The following is a 24,425-nucleotide window of genomic DNA, read 5'->3' as shown; positions in this document are numbered from 1 at the left end:
AAATATGAGTTTAAATATGACACTTAGTTGTCATCCCCCTTGATCCCTGCTGTCATAGCCTGGTGGGTTATACAGGCTGGGAGGTCTCTGGCTGCCTGAAGGAACAAGGTCTATCTGATCAAGTTGGTGTGGGGATATCTCTGTTTGAGAAACTTCATACATGCATGATTTTGAGAGAATAAATTAGCTGAGTCTGAGGAGAAAAATCCCATAACTGAGGGAAAGCTCAACACTTTCCATATTGAAAAGGAATCTGCTGTGAATGGTGCAATACAACATTGCACTATGTGTTCACTCTTTACTAGAAAACGGAGAAGCCGACCATGAGGTCTGGACACGTAGGACAGCCTGAATCATCAGAACCATGACTCTTGTTGCAGGTTGTAGATGAGACTGACCTGCATCACGCTGCACGCTGCCTTGTTGTCAGTGTCCTGGAGACAACGAAGGGCAAGAGAGCCCATCGGGTTCCTCCTTGCATTTCTACTGAACAGCAAGAAGCCAAATATGCCCAGGAGAAACCCCGATGGAGCTCGATTAAAACCACAACGTGGTGGCCTGCCATCACTTCAGGTACCTCCAAATGGCAATTGGAGCTCTGCTCATGCTGGAAATGCATTTGAGCAGCGTGGCACAAACATCTCCTGATTGCCCCGCTATGGGGTTGTGAATAGATTTAATTGCTGAATGCAGATACAATTGCAATTAAGCCTATTCAGCCCGATAATGAGGCATTCAGGGATTTAGGAGTTTTATATGGTTCAATTAGATTCAATTGTTAAGCCTGAGCCTTATGGAGTGCTCCTCTGAAGTCTGTGATCTGCAGGCAATCCTACTGCTTAAAACTGTGGTGTAATCCTGGAGAGTTTTGGGTAGTGTTTTCAGGCAGGAATGATCTGAGTGCGAGGAAAAAATTGTAAGCATATATGGACATGAAGCAGTTAATTCCTGGGATGTTTTGCTGGAGTGGGAAAACATCAGCCTAAGTGTTTTCCCTGCGGGTTCAAGCTGGTGCCGAGGAATGGGAAGAGCTGCACTGCACCTATCCTTACCTTTAAACCCGTGCCTAAACACCTGGAAGCATGGGCTGATTAATAATTTAAATGTCTTTTAGCAGCCATTTGAGACTACTCTTATTTATTAATGGGGCTGCGATGGTCCCATAAGCAGTAAAATGTGGAGCCTTGAGGGCACTTTGTACCTCCTGTTCATGCCCCCCCATCCCCTTTGGCTTCATTTGGACCTTCAGGGTCGGGATGGGGCTGGGATTCCCCCGCATTTTGCATCTCAAGCCGGTGTGTTTCTGTTCCTGTCTTTCACTCTTCCTTTCTGTCTTTGACCTTTTTGGCCTGTTTATCTCTTGGCCAGAGGATCGCTAGCTGCAGGGGTAGATAGTACGTACCAGGGCGAGACCTGGTCTTCATCAGGTCTGGAGTTCCCAGGACCCCACGCGCTGCAAAATAACCGGTGGTATGGGAAGGAGCCCCAGGTGATCCCCTATGTTGAGCAGCAAAACTCCTTGTTGTTTGGAATGTGGGGTCCCTGGTTCTTCCTCTGAGTTTTTTCTGAGCTCAAGTCTCCTCTATTTGTGAGGTACAAGCTCTCAGGGTGGCTGGAGGGGGATTTCACCCTGCTGCTGGGCTGCTGTGAGGTGCAGCTCCTCGGGCTTTGATGGGTGCAGGAGGTGGTTGGAGCTGGGGGTCCCTCTGCTCCCGTAAGGGTGAGATGTCGGATGTGCTCCTGCTACCCTGTTTGGGGCTGATCTCCCTCCCAGTAGCGGGGAGCCTCATCCTCCAGTGTCTCACCCATTCCCAGCCCTGCAGAAAGAGTCTGTCCATCTCACCCAGAGCTTTGTGGTCACCCCACCGTCCCCACGCCAAGAAGGCAAGTGTGGCACTTGTGTCCTTTTTGGGGTCATTTCCCAGATGTTTGAACCCGGGGACTGGACGCTGAAGACACCTGCATTCCCTCACCCCCTGTGCCTCAGTTTCTTGCTGCCTCTTCATATCACTGCTAACATCCTCCATCTAAGAGACCATCTCTTAGAAAGCTCTCTGCTGTTGTGAGATGAGACAAATAAAGTGCAATCATGATTTCATTTGTGATGTCTTGACTCATGCCCCTCCATACCCCTCCAGCACCCACGCAGCGCTGTCAGACCGCTGTGTTTGAACCATAAATTAGTTTTGTGCCCCACTTCTGGTGTTTCCCATCATGTCCAGGTGCTGATAACCAACCTGGACCCTTTGGTCCCTTGGAAACAGAGACTTTCTCTCCCCCTCCCAACCCTTTCCCCAAGCCGGCCCCTTCCTTTGCAAACATCCCAGTTATTTTATTATTATTTTGTGCCCACGAGGTAAAGATTTTTTTTTTTTTCCTCCTCTCCCTTTCTCCCCCGCCCCTCTTCACTCCCGCATTCCTGCCGAAAGCGTGTGGGGTGGCATCCCCTGTCCCAGCCTCCCCTCCGCCGCCTCGGTCCCAGCTGCTGGCCCGCAGAGAAGGATTCGGAGGTGGAGAGGGGGGGGATGCCCGGAGCGGCCCCTCCTCCTGCCTCATAACTTCTTCCAAGCGTGCAGGGAGTTTCACTGCAGCCCGGCCGACGCGGACGCCCGTTTCTGGGGTTGTCGGACCCTCTCGCCTGCGCGGAGAAGCCAACACGCGGCAGCTTTGCCCAGGTAAGCAGCACCGGCCTCCTGTAACTAGCTGTCCATCTGTCCAGGTATCGGGTTTTCTATGTTCTGTTGTGTTTTTTCCCGCTTTCCCCATTCTCGGGTTGCAGTTAAACGAACCGCGGCGTGTGAAAGATGTGAGAGTGGGCCGGGGGCCATGGGGAGGATGAGGAGGTGGCAGCCCCCGGGGCTGCAAATTGCCTCCCGGCTTCCCAATGCATTGCACAAGCGAACCCCTTGCCGCTGTCTCGGAAGTGCCTGAGATGCCCCAAACCTGTCTGAAATCTGAATTTTGGGGTGACTTTGCACTTCCCATGATAGGAGGTGGCTCAGGGGCATCAGCTGGTCTCCCAGGCAGGGAGAGGTTGTAAAGAAGTGCTGTCGTGTGCAGCACATGGTGGGTTGTTTTGGGTTTTTTTTTGAGGCTTTCTGGGAGGAAGCCAGTTCCTATTGCCTCCTTTAATGCACCCAGGAGGTCCAAGCATTGCAATGGGCAGAATCTGGCCCCAGTAAACTTCTCACCAGTGGAATAAGGAGCTCTATTTTTCTTCTAATCTTGTTCAGTTGGATTGTGCGAAGTGGATGCTGGTAAAATAGCAAGTGCTGAAAGCAAGTCCTGGATCAAAGCTATAACAACAACAGAGCAGACCCCCTCGGGACTGGTTATAACTCCAGACAAAATGAATATTTCAGTGGGTTATGGGAGAAGCAGCAGAAAGGGTTGGTCTGGGGCCATTCCTGGCTGGGGAAGTCGGATGATTTCAAGGGGAGAAGTTACATACTTCAGGGTGGGATTCTGCTTTCCTACAGCTGAGCCAGACTAGGTCTCCAAAGGTTGTAGCATTGCAATGAGTGTGGTGACCGCTCGGCTGCAAACCACGTGCATGCAGCTCTGAGTTGGGAGTCTTGCCGACCCAGCAACAAGTCACACAACCCAGGTTCTCCTGCCTTAGTCACACCAGCGGTTACAGTGACTGAGATCCTTCAGCATCAGTCCGCCCATTCCCGCCTCCCCCTGTAGATGCTGAAACGATGTCTCGCAGGGAACAGCGGTGATTAACAATTTTGTTTGGCTGCTATCCATCGTAGGCCCAAAATAATGTAATTTCTGCTTGCAATCAAGAATTACAGAAAATGCCTTTCTTCCGGGGAGAGATGAAAATTATCCACCAGGCAGATGATTCATGGGGTGTCTGAAAAGTCTTTGTGGCTCTAGTAAAGAAGTTGGTCTGTAGGATAGAGTCTGCAGAAATTACTCTGCGCAGCACGTTATTGCATGCGTCAGGAGGAGAAGAAAGGGGACGGGTGATGCTGTTTGGGCTCCCCAGTGCTTCTGCAATGTGGCCCCTTCTGCAGACATCTCTTCGCCAGTGCCCCAAGCAGCATTAGGCCAGGTTGTGCATGAGGAGATGTGTTGGGCCAGGAGGTGCTTGAGGTTGTGTTTCAAGGGTTGGCACGTGAATATGGGGACACGTCTTCACTTGCGGGTCCTGGCACTGTCCTTAGTCTGGCTGAGGATGTGATGCTTATACAGGGCAGGAGTGGGAATTTTTGGGGTGAGATTTCCTCTCCAGAGGCTGTTTGAATGGCAGCTGCTCAGGGAGGTTCTCACTGGAGCGGCTCCGGTCAGCTCTCCTTGGTCTTAAATGTTGGTGTACTGAGGCTCACGACTGAGGGAGGATTTATGTGCATGAAAGCTTGTCTGCTTTTTCCACCTACCTTTCCCAAGCACAGCTTGTCTCATGTTTCAGCTGTTCTCAGATCTTCCTGTCCCAAATAGTGCCTCCCGGACAGATTTGTTCCTCTGACCCTGCTCATTCCAGATGGTGGACAAGGGAAGGAGGAGAAGTACAGCAGGACATGTCTGACTCCCTTGTCTGGCTGCCTGGACCCCTGCCCCAGGCAGCGATGCAGGCATGATGTCCCCTTGCTTATAGGAAAGGTCACCCCATCACCACCCAAGACTTTGCAGCCATGGTGGGGAGCAGACCTGCAACCACTGCCGGAGGGAACCAGAGCAAAGATATAATTCGGGGACCTTTCAGGTCTGGGCTTTGGAAAAGGACTTCCCCTGGAGGAACCATTTCGTAGGTGGCAGGGACCAGGCAGCGCAGGTCTGCGTAAACGGAAAGCCCGTCCGGGGAGCGGGGGAAGGATGGATGAGTGTAGCTGCAGAGCGTGACTGTTTGCTGGGATGAGTGATGTTTTGAGCTTGCTGCAGCGCCTGGGAGGTGGTGCAGGTGGTGGTGAAAGCTGGGTGATGTGTTCATCTCGGGCCTTACCTTCGAGTGGAAGGCAGAAATTCGTGTAAAAAGTGAGAGATTTGGGTTCAAATCCTCCCACGGACCCTGTGGGTTGGCTGCTGAGGGCTCCAGCTCAGGGACTGGGTGCTCTTGCCCTGCCTGGGGGAAGATGCTCTTACCCTGGCTGGGGAGTGGGTGCCTCTGGCACAGCCTCTCCAATTCTCTGTCCATAAATCCTCTTTCCCCTGTGTCTTGAGGGAGCACAGACGCAGCAGCAACTTCTGGGTGAGCGTGAGGAACAGAGAGAATTGTCCAAAATGGGTTTAGCTGCATCCACGGGGGCTTCGGTGGGAGCATCCTGCAGTGCCCCCGAGGAGTGAGTGGTGCAAGTGGGCCAGAGTCACCCAGACATCCTGGTGGCAGGGGCCAAGTTGTTACCTTGTGCCACGGGTAAGTGCTTTCTGGGAAGGTTTCACTGCTGCCATGGCCTGATCCCTCCTGTTTGTACAACTTGCCCATCAGCGTACCCCTCAGCACCTCATCAACTGATTTTGTTTGTGCAGTCGGTCCATAAAAGCCTAACCTCTAGGTGGATATGGGGAGCCAGTTCTCTCTTTCTTAATCATTAACACCAGTTTATGGTGGGTATAAAATATGATTGCACCAGATGGCAAGTTTGTAGAGAGGTAAAAAAAAAAAAAGGCATATCGTAAAAATGGCAAATTATGCCAGTGCTGTCTGTTTAGGGAGATGTCTGTCTGTCACAACACACTTGCTTCAGTGCTCCAGCAACTCAGCCAGTGCTGCACATGAGCCCTGGGAGACAAAAACAGTCCAGATCAAGATGCCTGTCTAGTTGCACCATCTCAGTAGCATGAAAATGCCAGGGAAATATGGGAAGGTGCATTTGGGAAGGGTTTCACTTGCTTAATAGAAACTGAAGCCGAGAATTATGGTGGCTCCATCCCTTTCAGCGGGGACCGTCAACACAAGAGGGCAGCTGGTATTTGCATCATGATCCTGTCAAGAGGCTACAGGGGAGATTCAGGGCCCATCCTCATCACAGGAGGCTTTGTACAAGCATAGACCCTAGGGGAAATCTTTTATCGTGGGCTTCTGGTACGGCACTGAGGTTGACTCCTGACCAGGGCAGGAGGCATAGACTTCGGCTGTAGGTTCTGGGGGGGGTCTCTGTGGGGTTGCGTGGGGTTGGAGGAGTAGATTGGCAGGGTCAGGCTGCCCACAGAGGGTCCTGAGCAGGAGATGGGGACGTGCAAGTCCCATGCACAAGCCCTCCTTCCCTTGCTTGCTCCAGCCGCGGTCCTTGTCCTGGCAAGAGCAAAGCGAATCGAATGGGCTGGAGGCAGTGAAATGTCATCGGTCCAGAGGCAACAAGAATCTGCTGGGAGAATTTATCCTGCCACAAAACCAAGAGGCTCCCAGGGGATGCGGGACCTCAGGCTGGGATCTTTGTTTTCTTTGTCCCGGCTCCCAGTCCCCTCAGTCATGCTAAGGAGCACTTTGCAATGTGAATAACCTCCTGGAAAAGATCCAGCCTGAGTGTGAGTAACCTGAGAAATGCAGGCCTGGCTGCCAGCCAAGCAGTCAATCAGTTGATCAATTGACTTCCTAACCCTTTTTTTCCACACCACCCACCCCCCCATCCCCCCCATCCATTGATCTCCTTGTCTGTAACATCCGCCTGCCCACCTGGAAATATTGCCTTTGACTCTGCCAATACATAATCCCGTGGGGCAGACCTTTCACCTCCGTTATGGGAAAACAGATTAACAAGCATCGTCTGGTGAATGCTCCAGGTGGCAGTAGGGTGAAGAAACTGCAAATATCCTTAAAACTGTGATAGCTGTTCGGTGGGCAGCTCGTGTCCCCCTGCCACGCATGATGAGGGATCTCCCCTTGCCTCGGAGCCAGAAGCAGGGTGGCTGTTTTCAAAGCTGAGCATTAAACTGGACAGAGGTGGCAGGAAGAAGTTGGTTTCCAGGTGTTCCCTGTTTCTGGGAATGTACCCAATGACTGTTTGCCCGTTATTACTTGCTTCTCTTTTAGCTTTTTCCCTTTCAAGTGTATTATTCATTTCTTAAGTAGGATTCCCATTGTGATGCTTCTCAGCTGGTGCATGCCCAGGTGATGTTATCAAAGGCTGTATTAAGATCAGAAGCCCAGTGGGGAAGCCGCTGGGGTTGAAGTAGGGCCATTTGTTTCATGTAGACCTCCAATGAGGAGTCATCTCCAGCAAAACTCTCCTTCAGAGTTATCCACCCCAAACCTTCACTGCGCTCTTGGCATTTCTTGGAAGAAGGAGAGATTAGGGATGGGCGGCAAACCCTCCTTTGCTGTTTGCAACAGCTACACAAGGAAAAACATGAATTCTGCCCCCCCCCCCCCCACCCCCCCCCCCCCAAACTGGGTCTCTTGGAGAGGAAGAAAGAGGCTGGCTGGAGACAGTCTTTACAACCACCATCCGACTGTAACTTTCTGCTTGGAAAGGTTTCTAAGTTTAGCTAAGAAGGTATTTTTGCTATTGTTAACATGAAAACCTGATGTGTGGGGAGTCACCATGGTGTGGAGGAAAGGAGAGGAGGGTCTAGCTTTCATTTCCAGGACTCATAAGGTATTTTTCTGCTTTTCTCCTTGGTGCTTCTAAGCTGAAATGCTCCACCCAATGCTCCCAGATGCCTCTTGGATAATTTCTGCAGGAAGTGGAAGATGGCAAAATCAGCCCCAGTTGGACATGACTCTGCAAGTTGTCCCATACCAGGGGAAGAGCTGTCACCTGCCAGTTATCTCCAGCTACTTGTCAACTTTTCATCAGCCTTGCTGCCTTCTCCCCAGTAGGAAATGGCCAAAAATCCAAGGAGGTCTCACCTCCATGAAGTTTTGCCCCTAACCTGCTGTTTCTATCACATCTGAGCAAATCCTAACCTGTGCTTTGTTCCATGCTGTGTGACCCCAGTGACCTCCCAACTGCAGGAGTTGTGCAGGAGGATATTGGAGCTGTGCTGGAGCCGGATGGATGGGGAGAAACCTCCCCACGTCTCGTCTCCCACCCCAGAGGATAGTCATGGCTAACCCTTGCCACGCTCTCAGAAGACCTATTGAGATGTTAATCCAGCTGCTTTTATACATGGCCCTCATCTCCCCACCACGTTTCCTGGGGAAACAACAGCTCTGGGGTCTAAACCTTGAGTTGGTGGGACTGGGAGGCCAGCAGCCCTTGTGGGTCACTGCCTTTGAACAAACCAGGCACATTCAGCTGGGTGCCGAAGCGGAAAATGAGCTTCCTCCAGCTCTCACTTCATCTTCTTTTATTGAGCAGCCTCACAAGATTTACCCCCCTTCTCTCCCCATCATCTCTGTTAAACATTACTACTCAGTGCAACCCCTTTAAATCAGGAAATCAATGGTATTTATTAAAAAAAAAAAGACCCAACGAAACACTTTCTCAAAGCTCTTGCTCCGAGAGAGGGAGGGGAGCCATTTACCCATTCTGCAAGGAGCAGCAGTTTCTCATGATTGCTGACACTGCTGTTTAAAGGGGCTCCATGCTGCAGCATGTGGGTAAAAATGCTCCTTGGAAAAGGTTTCCTTGCTTTAAAATCCTCCTGTTTCATGGCAGAATTGCCTGGAGCTGAGAGGGAGGTCCTCCTCGATGCATCTTCGGAAGTAGAGGGGAGCTGCAGCTTTGAGGACGCGGTGTTTCTTGGGCCTCCAAGGAGGTCCATTGGCCATCAGAGCTGTCATCCCTTGCCTCCAACACCGTCACCGCACCACCACCAACAGCTTCTGCTGTGTGTGCACCCTCATGAGGGACACCCTAACCCATGCTCCTCTAGCTTCCTCCTGGCTCTTCTGGCTTCTTTCCGGGATGTTCATCTTGGTCACATCTCGACCCAGGTTGGTGCTGGATCAGAATTCAAGCTTTGGTCTAAAAAGCACATGCAGCCAAATGCAGCCACCTGGGGCATCGAGGGGATGGTTGTCATGTGGGCAAAACCTCATTTAGCCCCTCATGGAGAGAACCACAACCAGAAGCCTAGAAGGTGTTTGTGGTCATCTTTGCCATGCAGGGACCATTGCACCTTCTTCCCCAAATCTGCACGATGACTGAATGCCAGGGCCCCACCATGGCTCTTTGGGGAGCTGGGCTTCCTTCCCCACTTCTGTGTGACCTACCAGCCCTGGGCAAGGCGGTGTCCTTTTCCAGGGCATTGCCCAGATGTTGTGGCAATAGAGGATATGGGGAGGGAAACCATGGGGGCTATGCAAAATGCTCTCCTTAGTCTTTTTGAAAGCCCCTTGGACACCTCTGAGGTTAAACTAGGATTATACTAACGCAGTCCAAAGTGTTCAGGATTAACTGTGTGGATCAGGAGCACTAACTCCATATGAACATACTCAGGTCCTTCAGCTGGTGTGAGCTGGGAAGGACCACGTCCACCCATTTCATGTCATTCTCTTCGTGTGGGTATTCACACCGCTTTGGGGCCATTTTCATGCCTGTGTCCCTTTCTTAGCTGAAATTAAGTAGGTTCTTGGATCCAGCCTGCATCACTCTGTCATTCCAGGAGGGCTAGTGAAGGTGTAGGTACAAACATGTCCTAGAGATGGACAACAAGTCAATGCATTCATATTTCTTTAAGAAAACAGCTTAAAATCTGTATTCAAGGGATTTAGAGAGAAATCAATTACCGTAAAAATCTATTAACTCCATTAAAAACGAAACTGTAAACTTTTGACCCCCTGAGGCTTATTTCTGTCAAGCAAGGAACAACCCGTGTTTAACCAGATTTTTCCTCCCATCCAAATCTACCATTCTCCTTGAGGTTTGAAAATGTCTTTAACTCCCCTGCAGCACATGGTGCCTAATCACGGGAGAGGGGCTGCAGAAATGCCCCGACGAGGCTTTTCCATGTGAACATTTCAAAGCCAAAGGAGAGAACTGGCATTTCCCTGGTAGTGAATTATGAACACATTTGCTTGCAAAATGGACAGACCCTCTAATTGACACCAGCTATTGCATCTTCATCCTGTCTCCTGAGGTTTTTTTACATGAGCTGTCGGTACCTTTTAGGAGCTGGCTGTGGTTGTGACCTTTGCTCTCCACCTCTGTGAGCCATTAGGATTTACTCCATCCTTTGCCTCCTTGCTGGTGTCTTAAGCCTCAAGCCCTTATTTTTATTTTTCATCTTGCCACCAAAATTCAATGGTTTGAATCTATCCTTCGCTTTAGTCAGTGCAGTTTCTGCCTTGTTTTTCACCATCCAAATATCGTGCAAAATTGTATGTAGATGTGCTGGGATCTCGGTGACCTGTTAATGCTGGTGCCATCAATATCTGGACCATCTCCATACCCTTCTCCTGCCAGTCTCTCTGGTGCTTCCACATCCTGAAGTTCCCATTAATTCTCCATTCAGGCCAATCTCTGTATTTCAATTACACATCTCAGCGTGATTTCTTTGTGGGGCTGCTGGGATCTCTCTCCATAGGATTTTGGGATGTGCCTGGCAGTGCTCCATGAACAGGAGCCCTGAGGCGGGTGTTGGGCTGGCTCCAGTGATGTCTAGTAAGGTGAGATGTAGCTGAAGCCTTGACTTCAGCTGGAGCATTTGTAAGGAGGTGCCCCTCTGTGTTCTCTGCCAGCTAATATAAGGTTATGCTCAGCCTGCAGTCTTTCTGAGGGAACAGCAAATAGCATATCCTTCCTCTGTCCAGCTGGCTGTTTTCAGGAGACTTGTACGAAAACATCTGAGACCTGCTTCCCTCTGTCAGGTTTGGCTCCAACTGTCAAGATTTCGCTAGGTCACGAGGCAGAGGGTCTGTCTGCTTGTGTGACATGTGCTGTGGCACAGTGGTGGGTGTTGGGACGTGGATCCGCACAGATCCCCTGGGAAAGCTATGTATGCGTGCCCAGACACAGCTCTGTAATGTAGTTTTTGTGTCTATGTGCAACAGGGATAGATATTTGGTGGATGGAGTTAGCAGCATCTGGCATGGCTGATCCTGGGGCAAGGGATGCGTGAGATCCAGCTGGAGCCACAGGCAGATGGGATGCAGGCACCAGCCAGATGAGACTGCAAATCCACTGGGTCTCATCCCTTTTAGACAGACCTTGCTGACAGGCATTATTTATTTATCCCCAAATTTGTTGAGAAAAAAAAGGAAGAAGAGTTTATTGCGAACATATACACAGGAAGAATAAATGGAGGGGAACAGCCCAGCCTCTGGCACGACTGCAAGTATGTAAGACCTGCTTTTTTTCCTCTCTTACCCTCTTGCATCTTGCCAAGCTTCGCATAGCTTTGTCATCTGATCCAGGTGAGGTAAAGGGAGAACCTGGTCCCTCAGCTTTATGGGGTTTGGAGGCAATTTGTTCAAGGAACTGTAAAACCCGGAGAAGTTGCCCCTATAAATTATTTACCGGGGGCAGTAAAAGATCAAGGAAATTGCTGGGATTCCTTGCAAAACCCTGAAGTTTATGGGGTCATTTTCCTGCCCCTACCAGGCTTCTCTAAAGATCTCTGTAGCGGTTTAGGAGGTCTTTGACAGGGGCTGATGGGAGCCAGTGTCTGCAAAGATCAGCTAAGACTTGCTGGATTGAAGTTTGCTAATATGTAATGTATATAAAGAGCATCGTGATGGCGCCTAAAAGTGAGCTGGTGGCTCTAAGTCAGCTGAACTGCCCTAAGCTGGACAACGATGGTAGAGCAAATGGCAGTCCTCCATCAGCCTCGTTACCCAAAATATCATATCCTGAACGATGGAACACATGGAAGGAGCAAGCCCAGGTGTGATCTTGGCCTGCAGGTGGGCTGTGGATGGAGGGAGGTGTTGGAACGAGTGTCTGGAAGCTGCAGAGCAGCTCTTCACCCTGATATACGTGTCCCACACTGACTTTTCTCACCTAGGGCTGGTGTTTCATACCCAGGTGAATCCTTAAATGCAGTGTGATTTTTGAAAGAATCAGGGAGGGGAAAAACAAGAGAGAAAACAACTCATTTTCCTTTCAAAGTCGGAGAATAGTGCCCTTGAATTTGGGATCATTTGTAATCTGGATGTGCTGCAGTCATCCATCAAGGACCAACGCTGGCAACCCAGCAGCAGGAGCCGGGTGGGGTTTCACCCCGAGTGAGCATTTGCAGCTCACTGCTAGAAGGCAGAGCACAGTTTTAACTAAAAATTTAAAAATATATGTAATAAAAATTAGAAATATTCAATATGTGCAAAAACTGAACACGTATAAGTTCAACATGCATGCACATGTGCATATATGAATTCATGTCTGCCAGGAAATGTGTTTAGTTTGTGGCATCCAGATTATGAAACCCTTTTGAATCCTTTTCCTCACCTTTGCAATGTGAATTCAAGGTGTGACTGTTCTGAGCTGGAGCCTTTCTACACCCGCAGGGTCTTTGCGTTTTGTGAATGTTAACGTTTACTCACTGAGGGCCTGGGGCTCACTGTGCTTTTTCTTTGCCTCTGCAGAGTCTTCTAGGATTTATTCCTTATATGACTGTTTTCCTATTGCTATGTTAATATGCATTCTTTACTGTATTCGTTCTGTGCTGAAGCGTTAAACAATATCAGAGCTGGGAAAAAACCCAGAAGAATCACCTGTTAAATTTTTATCTGCAAAAACGTGCTTTGGCTTAGCTGCCCAAAGTGACTACAGAAGCTCAGACTTATTTTTTTGTTGCTTAGGCCTTTTTTTTTTCCCTGTATATATATGAATTTGAGCAACAAATGCTGAAGATTCAGAGGTGGGTTTTTTTCTGTCCTTTGTCCCGTTCTGGATCCATATCCTCTCAAGGTATCACTGTCCCCTGCCCCATGGGTCGGCGCTCTGGCCAGCGGTGCAAGGAAGCCAATGCTCTGGAGTAGACTGCTGTGGGATGATATTGGCACGTGCCTTGTCATATCACACATGCATCTTAGAGGGACTCTTATTCTTTAAGAATAAACTGGTGTTTCCCTGCAATTACAAAGAGGAATGGAGATTTCTGTTAGCATTTAAGCTTTTCCTGAATGATTTTTTTCCCATGCATTTCAGGCTCAGTCTATCCGAAGAGGTCAAGCAGCAAGGAAATATTATCCTTAATTTAGGGCAGGAATGGAGAGGAGGAGGTGAGAGAGGATAAAATGTCACATTTGGAAAGGCAGGAGGTATGATTTAGCTTGAGTCCAACATCAAGCCTCATGTCTGAAGGCAGCAGCTACTTACAAACCTGTTCTGAAGGCAATGAGTTCGGAGCCTGTTAATTTACTGCCTATCTTCTCTTGATCAGATGGGATGGATTGGTGACTGCCAAAGGCAATGAGGGCCCTCAGCACTGATGGTCTCCAGGGATGGTGTGCGTGCTAGAGGACCTCAACGCCAGGCAGGACCCCACCGGGTGACACGTGGCAGTGGACGTGCTAACACATGCAGGTTCTTTTGCCCCAGGTACAGCACCAGGGATCTGTGAGGCACAGGAAAATCAGCATTTTGGAGGTTCTTCTTCTGTCTCAATGTGGCAGCTGGTATTTTTGGGGCAGGATTGGGTGAGCTGGTCACAGTACCGTTCACAGAAACTGGGGAGCCTTCCCCATATAGACCAGTAAGACCGTTAGGACAGGCTTCAGTGCCAGGTGTTGTGACAGGCTTGTGCTCTCGAAGGATCTACATTAGCTATCTCAGTACACATTGTATTGCGCTTCTGGTGTTATTTTAGATATGGAAATTCTCAGAACAGTGCATTGTATTTACAAGCTAAATTATCCTTCACTTTGTGTTTTGGGCAGGAGGAAGTGTAGAGGTGTGAATGATGGGGGTAAGAGGAGAAGAGAGGATGGAAGGAGGCACTTTTTGAAAAAACATTGAGATAAGGGTCTCTGCAGGAACATTTCTAGAAGGACATATGTTTTAATAATACTAACACAGAGCTCAGAAACCCAGTCAAAGCTTTTGCTGCCTTCCTGCTCCATGAAGGGTCTGCTATGGTCCAGCACAGATCCTGCCCTACGGAGCTGAGGATTAAATAGGAAGGGAAAAGGGAATGCTGCCACGTTGGCATTGCAAGAAGGGTGCTGGGAGCTGAGGGGCAATGGCGTGATCTTGCCAAAGATCATAACACAACTCTTGCGAAAGAGTTGGGGGTACAAACCTAGTTTCTCGGGTCTCAGCTCTGCACTTCTCCTCCATTACTTGATTTTCTAGAAGCTTGTTTACTCCTGTTGTCAAAAAGCCTGTATTTGCTTGTTTGGGTTTGGTTTGGTTTGATTTTGTGTTTCTGCTTTGAAGCCATCTCCACAGCAACTAACGGCAGCACTGTACAGAGGTTTTGACAGGAGTTACGAAGGAAGGACACAGCACAGGTTAACTGCTGGACGGCAGAGAGCTTGATTACATGCAAGTAAACCCAGCAATTAGGAGAAGAGAGAGAGAAAGTAAGAAACAGAAAGCACATTAGGGGGTCTTAAGTCCTGAGGGTCTCAGAGACGAGTGTAGCTCCGTGATGGGCAAGGTGACCACAGCCCAGGTGCCCCTCCAGTCTAGACACGTACCAGGCGGTTCCAGGCACTTGACCTTCATCTTGCTTGTTTGGGGATTCATTTAGGTGGGGTTATTCCAGGCTGTGCACAGGCACTCAGCCTTGTTTTCCAAAAGGGACCCGACCTATAATGCAATGTGATTTTTGAGGTTGCATGTTGTTAACTGGAAGGAACAATCCAGCCCTGGAAAAGAGCTAGGCTGGATGAAGTCATCAAGCTCATCTTTTCCCCACGTCTGTAATTTCCACCCTGGAAGTAGTCCATGTCTCCCTGTGAAATCTGCTCAGCCAGAGAAAAGCAGGTAAGGCTCAGAACAGGAGAAGAACTTTTCATTGCCCATTAAAAAGAATAAAACCCATTCTGGCAACACCACTTCTGCTGCAATTGTTGCTTCCTAGAGAGAAGTCCCTGCTTCACAGAGGAAGACTTCTGTAGCAATTTGGGTGAAGTTACTAAACCAACCATAGGCAGTATCAAGAGCTTTCACCCTCCTTTGAGCTGCTCCGTGATGGTGGGCTGGACCTCCAAGGGCAGAAAATGCAAGGCAGTTAATCCTGGATTTAGGAACCTGAAGGTTAATCACAAAATGGGCTAATAAAGACTTGGGTGCAGGTGATTGCTATCTGCAGTGATCTTCTAGTGATCTTTCCTCCCTGCATAACTGAGGCAGCAGATGCTTCTCTCTTTAATCACACCACTAATATTCACATTTAGGCTTAATTGCCTAAGCTTGTTGTTGCCTGAAGAAGGGTGCTGTTAGGGAAGGGTGCTGTTAGGGAAGGGTGCTGTTAGGGAAGGGTGCTGTTAGGGAAGGGTGCTGTTAGGGAAGGGTGCTGTTAGGGAAGGGTGCTGGGGGAGCAAAGCTGAGCTCTCCCCTGTAGCCAATATCCACAAAGAGATGAAGGAATTAGTAGGCTTATAGACTTTAGTGCCAACAGCGTAAGCCAAGATGAGCCTTTGTAGCTGGAGAAAAGCTTCCCTTGCCACTGTAGGCAGGTGGGAGCATCATACTCAGACGGCATGTGTTAAAGCCTCTTTTCTCCTGCAGATGAATGACTCTCCAGGCTGTGTGCTGACTGCAGGAACCAAGAAGGAGCTTCTTCCCAAGGAAAAGGAAGATGTTGTATGCCCAGATCCTTGCCCTGGCAGTGGCTGTGGTGCAGTGCAAAGCTGTGGCCGTTCATGAAGGTATGTGACAAGTGGGCTACCGTGAATGCAGCAGCTGGGGGTGATGCTGAGACACATCAGGGAAAAAAAGACCTTTTCCAAGCAGCTGTTTCTGCTAATGTCATGGATACATACACAGATGGTGTCACAGTGGAGCTGTAGTGCTGATGCCTTTAACTTCTGCATAGGGTCCTTTTAGGTTGGGATCATCCGGCTAACAGAGCAGCTCAGCTGGCCCCAAAAGGCAGGCAGGCAGGCAGGACCTGACTTGCTGCACTAGGGTTTAGGGGGAATTCAGGGCTCTGCTCAGTGTCCTGCCTCTAATACTGTTCCACCTCAGCTGCTCCAGAGGAAAGTGGGGAGAAAGGGAAAACGCGTCCCCTCCTGATTCCTCTTCTGATCCCCAAGACCTGGTACAAGCCACCACACAGAGGATATGAGAGAAAAGACCTCCAGGGAGCCTTGAAGCCTCCTGCTGCTGTTTAGAAAGTCAAGATGGCCCAGGGGCTCACCTCCTCCCTGGCTCCCTGTTGCCTGTGCAAGCCCATAAAAAGTTTCTGGAGAGGAGGGGCAGGAGACAAAAGGACCCCAGAGAAGAGCCTCATGGAGTTACAGCATGATCCATGGCGTGTTTCTAGCCTCTGGGTCCTGCAGAAGGGGGAGGCTCCTTGTGAACATCCTACAGAGCTGATCCAGAGCTCTCAGGACGGCCATGGGGCTGGGTATGAGGCAGTGGGTCCTCCCTCTTCAAATTGTTCTGCAGCAACAAGCCCCCAGGCTTTGAAGGTGTAAATTCACTTGGACTAAATCCAGTAAATTCAACAAGGAGTTAATGGAAGCTTTGGCATCAGCTACAAAATTAACTTGATTAAGTTCCTGTCCGTCAATTAAGCCAATATACTTGACTATAATGCTATTTAATTCAAAGCTGGGAACAGTGCAATAAATCAACATTTACAGATGTCTCTGGCAAACCTGTGATTGATGAAACGTGGTAATTTTGGAGGTGCATGGAAAATTTCAAATAAAATCATATCCCCCTGTGATTAATATAGCTGTCTGTGTTGGTATTTTCTCAAGAAGGTACCAATCCAAATATGCTTAATATCACATGTTTCCAATGACAGCTTCAGGTACCTGATCCGAGCAGCAAACGCTCTTGGATTTCATTGCCAAGTTGGGCCACTCAGGAAAGGTGCTGAGCTCCTGGCTCAGCATCTCACAGAATGGGCTCTGGTTGCCCCTTTATAGAGAAAGGGACACCATCCTGCCCTTTTTAATCCCATGGAGCTCGCTCTTGTTGTCTTTCTCCTCGTTATCCCTGGATGCAAATGAAGGCAGGAGCATTGTGCAGGGTAAGCAAGACTCCCAGGGGCCAGGCATGGATGGAGGAGGCTCTCTGGGGATTTGGGATGTGGAGAGGTAGGTAGCAAAGGTCCCTGTGATACCAATGGCATTTTCAGCATGTTTTCCAGCTCAGGGCCAAAAATGCAGGTCTCCCAGGAAAAGCTGTCTGCACTGCCTTGAGTAGCTCCAAGAGGCGGGTGATTTTGGGAGGGCTGGCGGATTGTCTTCTCCATCTTGTTGAACCTTTGTTGGGATTTTCTTGTGGTAATACAGGTTGTGGTTACCCTGGGGAGCTGTAGAATGATTTCCACCAGTTCTGAGGTCAGAGCCAAGGACTGGCATTGCCTTCCCTCCAAGTCCTTCTGGGGGAACAGGGACAACGAGGCCCAAGCTAGGGAAAAGGGGTAGATCCCAAAATAGAAGCAGCAGCTGGGAAAAGAGCTTATGATGACCTGCTGTTAGCAGCTGAGCTGCCTCCAAGACACCCCTGACATCTCAGCTGAAAATCACTTAAGGAGGGTTGAGAAAGGAAGGGAGATCTCAACGGAGAGCTCTAGGAAGGAAAATTGAAATAATTGTCTCCCATTTTTGTCAAGGGAAAATGCTTTATATTCCCAGCTGGGTACTAGTAAAACTAAAAAGAGCCAGTCATTATTTTGCTGCTGGAAAAACTGTTAGGTCACGAAGAGCTCAGTGTCAGGAGGTACAAAGAAACATGAAGAAACCAAAAGCCTTGGGTAACAAAGACCCTTGGACTGCCACCCATCCACAGCCCGCAAATGATCCTCTGTCCTGCTGTGGGGCCAAAGGGGATTGATCAGGGACACAGCAATGAAGGAGAGCACAAAACCTGCATCTTTCCAAGCCCTTTGAGGAGCCTGCTTATAGAAATGGGGTAAAAAGTCAGGTAAATTGAAGAAGTTGAACTAACACAGGCTTTCCATTTGCAGCAGAAGCATGAGAAACCCGCCTAGCACATCTCCCCAGCAAACTGGAACAAATGCTGCAGCCTGGTTGGGTGCGAGTTGGGTCTCCAGACCTGCAGCTGAAAGTCAAGGCAGTGGCTGGGTAAAGTCCAAAGCACCAGAGACACAAAATGAAAAAAAAATGTGAAGAGGTTGAGCCCAGTCCTGGTGAGCAAGATAAAAAAAAGCCTTCCTCCAGCAGTCAGTGCAGTCTACTTTTTAGCAGCCCTACAGTAATAAATCAGCATCTATCTGCAAGGGAGAGAAAAGCCAAAGAAAATATAAATTTTGAACATTCCTTGTGGAGCCTTCATTAATTTAAGCATCCCTAAAAGTCATCAGATTTCTGTCCATGAAATATATTTATTAGATACCTAAAGAAAATTAAATTAAATTGAGACTGAACATTGTAAAGGGAAATATGCCTTGATGTTTGTTAAACAAATTTCCCTGTACACCTGTCCCTTCCCTGCCAGCTGTCATCGGATACCTCTGGCTTGTACAAAAAAAAAAGCTCAAATTGTTCATTCTTTGCATAAGATACTTTTCGCGCTTGGGGCCACTGGCAGCTTGGGAAGAGGGGAGCCTTCCAGAGCTGAATGCGCAGAGCGTCCCGAGCTCTCTCCATGCAAGACTGGAAGAGTTGGTTGTTTTAGGGATGGCAAAGCATGGGTGGCCAGGTGGCCCCATGTCTGCATGGGTGTCTCACATTGGCTCTGGAGACCCTGATGTAAGAAGCCCAGGATGGTTGGTGGGGTGGCAGAGCTGCCACATTCCCAAATTTGAGTTGTGCGTGGCTCAGGTGTCAACGTCTGCCTCTGGGCATATGAAACCCCCAGGCGTCCTTTTGCTTCCAGCGTGTCCTACAGACCTGCATGACTTGATGGAGCTGGGTCTCGGCGTTTGTGCTTCAAATGAAAAAATTCCCCTGGGTGAGAACAGCAAGATGGGGATTTAGGAGGAAGTTAAAGACAACAAAGCAGCCTGTTGATTACCCACTTCGTTGGGCCTAAGCCATATTCCTTAGCTGCAGTATCTCGGGGCTTCACATGACTCGGAGGGGTTTATCTCCTGGCTGGCTCGTTGCATGGTGTGGGATGAGCCTTCCTGCCCCTCTTCTCCCTCAGCATGCAGGACGGCGGAGGTGGCTGACATTTTGTTCCTCGTGGGGCAGTCCCAGGGCGCAGGGAGGGAGAGCTCCCGGCTGGTCAAGGACTTCATCGGCAGCATGGCCCGTTCCTTTGAGAACGTGGTGATGGGCAAAGGAGGCATCCGGCTGGCTGTGGCACTCTACGGGGAGAAACCAAGGTGAGTCAATCCATCCGCTACCACCGGCACCCAGGTTTCTACAGCCCTGTGGCCCTAGATGGGCAACCATGTCCCCGTGGTTAAAGACCTCTTGGTGCTCTGCTGAACCATTACAAGAGCAGAGCAAGAGCAACCCGCAGCATTGTCACCAGAGTCTAGAGGTGCTCGTCCATGGGGAACTCTTTCAGGGCAGGGAGGCTGGTATTTAATGCAGCCACAAGAAATTCCTCGCCATCCAATTTTAGACAGTGTTTTATGGTAACAGGGCTCTGGGGCTCATACCCTGGACTCCCTTGACCACTGTGAAGAGGACTCCTTGCCTACACACAAGCCTAGTGTGAGCAGCTAAATGTCAACATTATTGCTGGTCTTTACTGTTATCAGTGCACCCTTGCTGTAACAGCCGTGTTTTCTTGCTCCTTATTCACCCATAGTCCCCCATTTCTCATTCCCAGGATGAGTATTGAGCTCACGGATTACGTGACCATCGAAGAAATGCTGGTGGCAATTCAGGATCTCTCCCTCAAAGGCGGCAGCTTAAGAACAGGGTCAGCCCTGGCGTTTGCAGCTCATGCCATGTCTCGCCTGGACACGCTGCGAGAGGATGCAGCAAAGGTAAGCGACCTCCTGTGATGACTTCCCTGGTGCAATCCTCAGTAGGGATCAGACCTCTAACTTCTTCACCTGAAGGCATGAAGGAGCCATTTGCTTTTTATTTATCCCATCTGATTTTTAGCTTGGAATCGAGGTACCGCATTTAGGACCTCATTCAGCTTCAGGTCACTTTATTGGTGATAGAAGGAGGCGGGCACCTCCAGATTTTCAAAGGACTGACTTACTTTTGTAAAATGCTCATGTTTCCCCACGGATTGCAGAGGGACCAGCATTCTGGTCTTAAATGCCTCCAGATGAGTACCCAAATTTGGGGCACTTGCTGCATAAGCTAACTGAGCAGGCTCAGGGCATGATAGGGACAAGGAGACAAGTTGTGACATTGGTGCACGTAGCTGTTGCTAATAGTCTGCACCGATCCACTCTGGTTACAAAGAGTGGCAGCACAGTTAGCATCTTGCTCAAAAAGCAGACATGTTGCAGTGTCTTTACCTTTCAGACATCAGTTCTGGGTCATTGGTTTCTTCAGCTCCCCCCCTTTTTTTTTTTTTTTAAATTATTTTGTTCATAATTTCTAAGGGGTGCTGAGGATGCTAAAGAGAAGGAGCTGCATTCTGGTTTGCTTTGCAGGCTGCACGAAGCAGTTCACACTGCTCTGTTCTGATGGTGGACAGTCTTGAAATCAAGAAGGCGGCAGCTGCGTGGGGGGTGGATACACCCCATGCATTAAGTCTCAAACTTCCACAGCCAGCTTTCACCTCCCATGGGCCTCCCACATTTGCAGCTCGGTGCTGCACCTTCTCTTTTGCTCTGAGATCCTGCATGCGGAATGCAGTCTGTGTGACCCATGCGATCGGTGTGGTGTGATCAACGTGGTCAATGAGATCCGTTTTGGGTCACGGAGCTGGAGGGAGAACATGATGATACGGGTGGGATTTTTTAACCACCTCAACTGCCTGCTTAAAGGTATTGCAGCAGGGTGTGTCTTCGTTATATCATCGATGCGCCAGCCATATCTCCTGCTACGTGATCTGACATGGGACTGCCCCAAAAGCTTGAAAGGTCTGGAGTTGCTGAGTTGGCTGTCATTTAAACCCAGGCTGTGGCTGAGGGAGTTTCTTACCACCCAATAGTACCATCTGAGTGCCAGTGGCCAAGTGTGTTGTCCAGGGTGCAGCTGAGTCCTCCTTTAAGAGCTGCTCTTGTGGACTTGTAGGGGTGAATCCTCTCTCTGTGCTGGCATTAATCTCCTTCTGGACTCAGAGTTACTGCCCCAAGCAGAAGTGAGACACAGTTGGGCAGGAGGAGACATGCGGAGAAGATGCTGCCATGAGCAGCAGCATTTACGCTCTGCTTCCTTCCCAGTTCATGCTCACGAAAGCTGATTTCATGTGAGTTACCCCAGAGGTGTGAGTTATCGAAGGATTTATTTTCAAGTGCCCATCCCTTTAGAGAGACTTCATCCAAGGTCTGACTTGTCAGTGTGAAAATCCTGCAACCGTCTCTGTGACCTCTCATGTTGTGCTCTTTCATTCTCTGGCTCTTTACACCAATTTTTGTAGGTAGTTGTTTTGATCACGGATGGGAAATCCGGCGACTCAGTTGAAGACGAAGCCCGGGTCCTGCAGGATGGGGGGGTGACAGTGTTTGCTGTAGGTACGTATGGACACACTAAGTTATATGGAGCATTACCGCTAAATACTGTGTGTGCACCAAGACACAGTCTATGCACTGGGGAACATTCCTGATGCACAACACTCCTCTCCTCTAAAAACTGCACCCATCCCCAGGCTTAGCCACTAGCAACTACTGCAAGTACAGGAAAATCACATCTGTGCTGTGCTTGGGTATTTTTTGTTGTTGTCAATAGCTGATTTATTCAGTGGAAACCTGCGGTTTTGCATCTGTCAAAACTACTTGTGAATTCAGGAGGAGTTCAATAAATAGTTCCATAAAAGTCAAAATGTTTTGATGTGACATTTTCAAAAATGAAATGTTTTCACTTTTGAAGCTTTCTCTTAATGGGGTTCAGAGACTGACTTCAGCTACGTTAAAAATGTCCATCAGAATAATTCCATGGGCAAGGAAAAGTTTCAGCACCTCCGTGCCCCCAAGAGCTAAATACAGCCATTTATTACAAGTCAAATCCTTCCCTTCACCAAACATTTCACAGGAGAAGGAGGGGATGATGGTGGTGGTGTTTCATTATAGAGAGCAACCAAGCTGATTCGGACAAATGTGAGGTGAAAATTAGAGAGGGTTGGTTTGGGGTGTGTGTGTGGGGTCCCTCCCTTTTTTAAATTCAACCACAGGAAAACCCTACAATTTTCACACAGCCTCCCAAAGTCCCGTTGCCTGCTCATCCATCAGAAGGGCAGAAATGTCTCTGTATCCGATGGGAAGGATAAGGCCAGATCCTACCCTGCTTGTTTTCACTCTCCACCCCAAGAGAGCTTTCCACCTCTCAGCCCATTAGCAGCCGAATCCCCTGTGTCAATCTCTAGCATGCCTCTGGAGAAAACCTTGACCTCTTTTTCTTGATGGCTTCATCTGCTTCGCCGCTGCCCATCCAGCTTGAGTCCCCATGCCTTGTTTCATCCTTCATCATGGGCAGCATGGCTGCAAAGCTGGTGTAAACTCAAAGGCCAGCACGTTGCTCCCGCTTGCTCTTGATAGCCTTTGCCAATACCTGGCCCGCCCCAGGGATGGTGTTTGATGTCCTCCTTTCCTCTTCTTTCCTTCTTCTAGGGATTAAGGACGCTGACAAGAATGAACTGAACAAAATAGCTTCAGAGCCCACTGCAGAGCACGTGCTTTACATTGAAGATTTCCACTTGCTCCACAACTTGGCCCCCAAACTCTCTCGAAGGCTCTGTTTCACTGCCTCAGAGCCACCACGACCCGTCAAACAGACTGTGCAAGGTGCGTCAGGGCTCTCGCTTTATCCTGCTTTCCACCTGCTCGAACCAGCTCATTCCCAGTCCCTGGATGTGCCAGCCACACCATGGAGGTGGACCTCCCACATCCCCTCTGTTCATCACAAGCGAGTTTTAGGGGTTGGATGACCCTAGAGGAGCAGCCAGCTCATGGAGCATCTGTTGCTTGGGGGCAGTGGTCCTGTGCATTTTGCTTGTGTCTGCATCTCCATGTTTGTCTGGTGGTACCGGATCCCAAAAGTCTTGCTGCTGGTTCAAACAAAAGGAGCAGCGATGGGCTGTGGCACCATTTCTGTCCCTTGGGGGCTTTCATGATGTATCTCTCATGGTGAACACCAGCAGCACAGCTCAGGGTCTCAGGAGGAACTTCATTCCTTGCAGAAGGTGCTAAGAGCAGCTAAAGAGATTTCCAAAGACATCTAGATCTCTCCTTAAACAGATACTGATGTTGCAGCAAATCCAGAGGTGGGGGCAATGAACTCCTGCCCTGCTCTTGGCACGCAAACTCATGAGGAGATGAGTTAAAAGCTTGGGCCAGAACTTGGGGCAACTTCATCCAAGTCACTAGAGGGTCTTTTATTGGTTTCTCTGTGGTTCTGCAGCACTTCAGGGCTTCCTGTGATATTTCATGGAAAGTTCAAGCTTTCTGGCCGAATATTCTCTGGTGGCAGTAAGGAGAAGGGCAGGAAGGAGCTGATGCCCTATGCATTAAGCAGGTGTTCACAGGGAAAATTTAGCCAGAACTAGTTTGGTTTTCCTTCTTGTGCTGTCAAGCAATTTGCCAAAACAAAACCTGCTTGTGTAGCTCTGGCCTGGAAACAGATCCCAGTGGCTCCCGCGCTCTCAGTCGGAGTGCCATCTATACCCAAGGCTTTCTCTGCATTGAATATGTTGACCCCATCAATGAACAGCCTGCACACATCCAGCACGGGTGCCATCACGTCCAAACCAAAGGCTTTTCCTTTCTCTTTTTGCAGCTGAGAAGATCATCGGCCCCCGGGATTTGTATGTCAGTGAGCACAGCCACAGCTCGCTGCGACTCACGTGGATGCCAGCTACAGGGAGGGTGACGGGGTACCGTGTCCATCTGCATCCCTTGCTGCCTTCAGGGCAGCTGATTTCGGAGGACCAGCGGCAGGTAGAGTTGCGTTCCCATTTTGCAGAGTACCACTTGCAGGTCCCGGTGTTTGGGGTTCGTCCTCCGCTGAGGTTGCTGATGGCACAGCCTGGTTAGGAGATGGCACCGTGTCCCTCAGCCATTCCGGTCGCAGCCCAGTGCATTGGCATAAATTCATGAAGCTTGAACTGAAGGTCTATAGATAGACCATTGGATTTGCAGGTGTGTTGATTGCTCATGCTAATTTTGTCATTGCTGTTGTGGTGAGATGGAGTTTCTGGGAGTGATGGTGGGGAAGGTGGGGTGGAAGAAGGATATGGCATGAACTGGCACAAACTCCATTGGGATTGATAGGAACAGGTCAATGGGAAGCACTCCTTTCTCTCCTTACCTCTGTGATACCACCTCTCCAATAAGCACATCCAGCTTCCCCAGCAGCATCCCGTGTTTCTCTTGCTGCCAAGATTGTTCATCTTGGTAAGATCTCCGTGTGTTTTGGTTTTGGATTTGCC

General features: G+C 49.3%; 1 protein-coding gene across 1 annotated transcript in view; it reads left to right on the top strand.

Annotated features, from left to right (window-relative positions):
- The window catches only part of LOC115342224 (collagen alpha-1(VII) chain-like), a 141,690-nt gene that overhangs the window by 14,014 nt on the left and 103,251 nt on the right, over positions 1-24,425 (top strand). The window contains exons 2-7 of the mRNA XM_041123929.1: positions 15,510-15,649; positions 19,068-19,248; positions 19,704-19,863; positions 21,423-21,516; positions 22,609-22,782; positions 23,774-23,934. Coding sequence (XP_040979863.1) covers positions 15,580-15,649; positions 19,068-19,248; positions 19,704-19,863; positions 21,423-21,516; positions 22,609-22,782; positions 23,774-23,934 — 840 coding nt within the window. The 5' untranslated portion in view covers positions 15,510-15,579. The remainder of the gene's footprint in view (positions 1-15,509; positions 15,650-19,067; positions 19,249-19,703; positions 19,864-21,422; positions 21,517-22,608; positions 22,783-23,773; positions 23,935-24,425) is intronic.

Source organism: Aquila chrysaetos, chromosome 5 (assembly GCF_900496995.4).
Source record: "Aquila chrysaetos chrysaetos chromosome 5, bAquChr1.4, whole genome shotgun sequence".
NCBI lineage: Eukaryota > Metazoa > Chordata > Aves > Accipitriformes > Accipitridae > Aquila > Aquila chrysaetos.
The sequence above is the reverse complement of the archived record's forward strand: the minus strand, read 5'-3'. Positions and strand labels throughout refer to the sequence as shown.